Source organism: Dryobates pubescens, chromosome 28 (genome assembly GCF_014839835.1).
Source record: "Dryobates pubescens isolate bDryPub1 chromosome 28, bDryPub1.pri, whole genome shotgun sequence".
Classification (NCBI taxonomy): domain Eukaryota; kingdom Metazoa; phylum Chordata; class Aves; order Piciformes; family Picidae; genus Dryobates; species Dryobates pubescens.
Genome location: NC_071639.1, coordinates 13,443,581 through 13,449,925, shown reverse-complemented (window position 1 = coordinate 13,449,925; position 6,345 = coordinate 13,443,581). Strand labels below are relative to the sequence as shown.

The following is a 6,345-nucleotide window of genomic DNA, read 5'->3' as shown; positions in this document are numbered from 1 at the left end:
GGACTCAGCGTGAGGAAGGAGCCGGGAAGCACGCACGGGGCCGAGCGGGGAAGGGCGGGGGTCGCTGAGCGACTGCTTTCAAGGAGACGGAGCCCAGCCCTCCACTCCCGAATTCCCTTCCGTGTTTACAAAACCGGCTCGCAGACCCTGTGTAGGAGGTCGGACTTTGAACGGTGGCCGGCGGCGTGGAAAGAGGGTTTCGGCTCCTTTAAAGGACGCTGTGCAACGCTCCCGACGGGAGGCGGATCTCCCTCCTTCCCTCCATCCCTCCCTCCATCCCTCCTTCCATCCCTTCCTCCATCCCACCCCCCTTCCCTCCCTCCCTCGCTCAGCCGCCGCCGCTGTCAGTGGTGTCCGGACGGCGGCTGCAGCGCAGCCGGGGCAGTCCCCGGCGTCCTGCCACCGCCCTTCCTCTCCTCCCCCCTCCCACCCACTCCCCCAGCCTCCGCCTTCCTCTCCCTCCGCCTTCCTCACCCTCCCAGCTTCCCCGCCCGCAGCTCAAGGTAGGAGGTTGTCCTGGGGTCTCCGGCTAGCCGCCACGGCCGGAGGGGTTTGCATGCAAGTGAGGGGCTGCGGGAGATGGCGGCGGGGGGAGGGGGAAGGCGGGAGGGTGGGAGGATGCACCGTGTCCGCGTCTTGGCGAGAGCAGCAGACGGCGATTTGCCTTCTCCCGGGGTCCCAGGGCTGCTGCCGCCCGGGTCTGTGGCAGATCTGTCACCTTCTTCCCCGCCTTGCTCCCCATCATCAGAGCTGTCTCTGTCCCCACGCTGCAGGTGGAGGGGTGGAAAGCAGGGGCGAGAGGCCAGGGCAGCGAAGATTTCCCACTCTCGATGCCCCCCGCCCTGCGTTAGGGATAGTCCCGAACTGCCCTCGGCAGCCGGAGCGCTGCCCCCAAAACGGCAGCCTTGAGGATGTGCCTCTCGCTCTCCTGCGGGAGAAATGGTCTCGAACTTCGCTGGAGTTGTAGGTGGACAACGGTCTCTACTCCCGTGAGGTCTTCTCCTGCTCCCGGCAGCCGCAGCCAGCCCCCACTTCGGCTTGGCAGCGCTCCTGCCCTTTATTTCTGAACAAACCAAGCATTCTCTGGGGGAGCCTCCAGCCCTGGGGCACTGACGCTGTGCAGAGGAAGAGACATCCCTGCCTGCGGAGCGGAGGCAAGAGCCCTGTGTGCCCTGGGAAGCAACGGAAACGTGATAACGAAAACCTGTCCTCACGCTTTGCTTAGAAACTTTTTTGGGGTAGAGTATGGAAATCATTAAATATCTTCCTTCCTCTCCCCAAATCCTTCACAGCTTCCCTAGCCCCAAAGCAAACTGAAGGGGTGAAGGGCTGCTCTGTAGGTAATGTCACAAATGTTTGCTCTTGCTGCTTGTAACCTGATGCGAGAGTGCATTGCTGTGGTGCTCACAAGTGCCCGAACGAGTAAGTCCATTGCATACTCAGTTCGTTAATTAAAAGACACGACTTTCCATTAGCTAAAAATTAATTAACATCTTAAAATGTCATTAATCATCGACGCAGCAGAAACTGGGTTGTAAATTTGGACTGAGCTCTTACCAGGCAGAGGAGAACCTATGGTTTTCAGAGCCGGGGGGAGTGACGTGGGAGCGGCCGCAGTGTGCTTTTAAATGATAATATCAACAGTGATTGGAACGCTTTGGCAAAGGGCTCAAAAGGGAGGACTTGTTACTGCCTGGTCAGCAAAGCTGCAGTGCTTGTTTCTGGAGATCTGGGGATGCTGGTCAGGTGTTGCAGCGAGCTACGGCTCTCCTCGCAGCAGATTGCAACAGCAGCAGGACCGTGGTGGCATGTGAAGCTGAACCTTTGCAAGGATTCACCCCACAATTATCTGAGGAGCAAAGCTTTGGGGACTGCCTGTTCTCACGCTCTACCTTTGTATCAGTTGTGGTGGGAAGGGGACAGGACGGCAGATTAAGTGATATTTTAAAAAAATCTCTTGTAATCAGTTCTTGGAGACACAGCTATGACCTGAAAATGAAAGTCGTTCCCTTTTTAAAGCAATATGGTAAAACTATACATCCCAGTAGGTGGCAGCTAGCTGGGTTCACTTTTATTATGGTAATAGCACATAAAAATAAGATCTTGGGGGGGGGGAAGGGGGGGAGCACCTGATACAATAAGGTAATTAGAATCACATCTCTCCCCTTTCCAAATGAAACATCATGTACATAAGATCACCATTTATGCTTGACACATACCTAAAGGTGTGGGAGGCTTTTATTACCCAGAGAAGATTTAAAGGCCTCAGATTGTCTATTCTTCTTTCCCTGTCTACAGCTGGAGTACTATTTTTCATATCAGCTTCACTTGAACGTTGTCCTTGTGCATCAAAGATGTGTTACCACCATGTCTGCAACAGATGAGCAAAATATAACCCAAATCAAAATGTGTATCCAAAGAACATTTCCCAGTTGCTGATCACAGAAGTGTGGAGGGTCATTCCAGAATGACCTTAATCCGAAAAGAACTGTGTGACAGTGGTGAGAAGCCCCCAGGGCACAAGATCAGCTTCTCCAGTTTAACATTTTATTAGGCATTTCCAAGCTGTTGAACTGTACATCTCACAGGGAAGGAAATGTGAAAGGCATTAAGAACATTCACCTGCTTTATATTGAAATAATTCTGGAGGGCAGAAAAAGTATCCTTTTTAAAGGTTAGCCTTCCTCTTCCCTTCCTCCCCCCGAAGGAGAAATGAAGCTAAAGTCCAATTAACAGAAAAGGAGTCTGGAGTGGTGCAATCTGAGGGTTCAGTTAATTGTATGGTCTATAAGTGATCTTCAGTGAGCCCTAAACCTCTGATGTCTCTCAAGATTTGCTTTTTGATGAGAAACTGATATTCTCGAGAAAATAATTCTGGATTAACTACGATTTCCCTTCAAGGTGGGAGCTCAGGTGTGGCAGAAGAAGGTGGCAGGGGGAGGGATGTTAACACAGAGGGATGTTAGCACAGAGACATCTGATGGCAAATGAGGAGGAGAGCGCTGCTCCTGCTGAGCCCATAAACGCCACAGAACAGCTGGCCAGCTACCGCGACCGAGGGTGGTATATGCGTCCTTAAGGAAGCCGATGAAAGATTCCAGTTTCCTTTCTGTGCTGTTCAGGAACTGGAAGGGATAAACCCAGCCTTAGGCCACCAGAGGTGGCCGCTGGCGGCGGGCTGGAGCCAAGAGCTCTCCGTGGTGCTGAAGTGCCGGGGCCGGACTCTGTCCGCGGTACCGAGGTCGGCGGTGACCCCGGGGGGTGTCGGCATGACGGGAATGGAGCTAGGCTTGAGTCCTGGGCAGGGGTCGCGTTGCTAAATAGGTGATAGCATTTAGCACTGCTAAACATGGAATAGTGAGAGGAATCAGTCTCAAGTTTGATGATTCGGTGGGTTAGGAGCTGTGCTGAGATGACAGGTAGCTGCGGGGTTTTGTTTCAAAAAGACCTTAGGAAATCAGACTGAGTTGCTCTGTCCAAAGTTTATGTCTTTTCCTAGTGTGATTAATTTGGCCATGAATATCATATTTTCAGAACTGCTTACCAAAACTAACCCAAAAAACCCCGAACAAACAGACAAAAACCACAACAAAACCCCCCAAACCCAAACAAACCCACACCACACACAAAAGAACCCCAAACCACTGAGACAGGAAGCTATATCTGAAGAGTCACAAAAAGAGTATCTCAATGGCCTTTATTTCAGCAACAGTAAGGAAAAGAGGAAGGAGGCAAAGAAGGTTGAAAGTTTACAGTATTCATGTGGGTCGGTTTTATTTCTCCTGGGACTAAGACAAAATACAACTGAGTAGAGAAAATAAAAGCAATGGAAAATACAAGAAGAAGCTTCTCTTTGCATTTTCCCTGTGAGATATTCTAAGTGTGAACTGAAGGAGTCGCTAGATATCCTTGCTTTTAGCACTAGGTGTTCTTTTTAAAGTGCTCCACTAGTCAAATCGTCTGATTGAATTCCCTGCTAGACTGCAGAACTAGCCATTCAGGATACTTATTTTTGACACTGCGGTTATGCCTCCATCTTAAAAGGGGGAAAAAAATTGATTATGTTTAATAATCCCCTAGCAGAATGTACACTTCTTCTCACCATCATTTCACAGGGTTTTAAGTAAATGAGTGCAGGGGAGATCAGAGAGCCATCATGATAAAAAGTTAGGGACAGAGAGCACCAACATTACAGGTTACAATTGAAATGCTGCTCTTAATTATTTGCATGTCTGCCTTACACAGATGTCAGTCAAACAACAAGCTGTAACTCACCTCTGATTGCTTCCACTCTGTATTCTCATCATCCTGGCATCACTGGTATTTAGTTCTGTAAAGTCAGGTTTATTCTGTGTTCGTCTGGGTGTATCTGTGGGGGAAGCCTCTCAGTGATATTTTCTTTAGTAAGAAAAGGCAGAGAGGGAGATAAAAGAGGCAAAAGATGTCTGTAGGCAGAACGTCACATAAACCAAATTCATTTTCCTGGTAGGGAATCAAGGAATTGCCTTTTAATGCTTGGAATAAAGCTTAAGGAGGGTCAGTGAAAGCTTCTCTTAGATTTCAAAGTCTGACAGTCCTTGTTCAAGATGTTTTAATGGATGCAGGCACACAACTAATTGTATTTCCAAGGGAAATCCACAGCAGTCCACAGAATGAGTTTATCTTCTTCAGAACACCTGGCCAAAAGACAGAAGTCTGCGTCTGCATTTGCAGATACAAATTGAGTATCCCATTATCAAACCGGGAAGTGCTATTGTTCTCACTGAGGACTCCAAAATGACAAACTACAGGGAGTCCAGGGAGGCACAGCAGTATTTCCAGAATACTTGAGTGAAGGGAAAACAGAGTACAGAACAAGAGAGTGGCAGAATAAAGTGCAAACCACAAAACTAGTGCATCTCCGAGTTACTGCCTGGTGAGCAGCGCTGCAATTCCGAGCGAGTTGAGTAGTGGAACAGGTCTCTGCATTCCACAAGGCTCTGCCTGCGCTGTGCTTCCTCTGGATCTTGCAAAAGCAGGCTGGTGCTCCGGGATCACTGGGTCTGGAGCAAGTTCCTAAGGACAGGCAGGGTACAAGCCCGTGTGGTTAATTATCCCATGCATTACCGTGAGTGACAGTGAATGTAAATATATGGATTTCTTTTTATTATTATTATTATTTTTAGCCGAAATGTTCCTCTGCTGACCCGCACGACTTTATTGTCAGCCTTCTCTTTCACAACTCCAAAGCTGAGTGATTTCCACACAGTCAGCTATTAAAATGCATGAATTGATTTTTACACAACCGATTTCCTTCTCTCCCGTAGCACCCCCAACCTCCCCCCCCCCCCCCCAACCCCCCCAACCCGCCAGCCGTCCCTCCCCGCTCCAGCCCCTTATAGCTATTGTTCAGAACAACCCAAATCCTAACACCACCGCGGAGCCTGTAAATAAAGCCGGGCTGCCTTCTCCTCCGGCAAAGCGAGGCGATCAGCTCGGTTGCATAACAGAGATTGGGAAGGCTGTGTCTGGCAGGCAGCCTTAAGAAGAGAAGAGCCATCTCAATTTCTCTCACTTAATCTTGGCTTGGCGTCAGGAGCTGTGCAGCAGTGCAGCAGAATGGGAGCACGGCACAAGCTTCGCCGGGGAGCGGCGGCTGCTCCGTGACTCCCCCGCTCTGTGCCGGTGTCTCCGCGGCTTCTCCAGCTGGATTATATATTGATTTTTTCTTCTTTTTTTCTTCCTTTCTCGCCTCCCAGGTTTTACTCAGCTGGACATTGGGTGTGTTTGGATTTCTCAAGGATTCTCCCCCCCGACTAACATGGATGTCCCACCATTCCTTGCAGTTGAAGGTTGCTCCTTGGCGCAGTGAATGAAGAACATGCAGGGATTGCTAATGGGTTTGGGAAGCGTAGACTCTCCTCTCTCTGTGACCATGCCGTGATCGTGTCTGGGGGCCACCAGTTTACGTATCCTCGTTCTCACCCTACCGGGAAACCTGACGGCTTAGAAGGGGGAAGCAAGGCAGCGTGTGTGCATCGGAACATCATGAAGATTATTTCCCCTATTCTAACTAATTCAGTCTTCACATGCACCGTTGGAGTCCTCCTTTGCTTCCTGTGGATTGGATATTCTCAAGGAACCACACATGTATTAAGATTTGGTAAGATTTCACGACCTTTTTTCTCCCCCCCCCACCTCGTTCTGCATTGAAGGCTGAATGTGAGATACGTGGGATTGACTCAGGAGGGGGCTGCTGGGGGGCGGTGGGGGGAGCTGGGACGTGCTACCGGAGTCAGGCACCGAAGTCTCTATTTTGCATCCGGAGGGATGAATCGTTGTGTGTTGGGTTGGTTGTTTGCTGGT

General features: G+C 50.0%; 1 protein-coding gene across 6 annotated transcripts in view; it reads left to right on the top strand.

Annotated features, from left to right (window-relative positions):
* Nucleotides 1-436: 436 nt before the first annotated feature.
* GRIK2 (glutamate ionotropic receptor kainate type subunit 2) overlaps nucleotides 437-6,345 on the top strand; it is a 202,222-nt gene continuing 196,313 nt past the window's right edge. For 5 of the 6 annotated variants that reach the window (XM_009898109.2, XM_054174075.1, XM_054174078.1 and 2 more), the window contains exon 1: nucleotides 5,393-6,142. In XM_009898109.2, the coding sequence (XP_009896411.2) occupies nucleotides 6,028-6,142 (115 nt within the window). In that variant the 5' untranslated portion in view covers nucleotides 5,393-6,027. Of the gene's footprint in view, nucleotides 504-5,392; nucleotides 6,143-6,345 lie in introns of those variants that run through there. The other variant, XM_054174076.1, reaches the window with a different exon arrangement.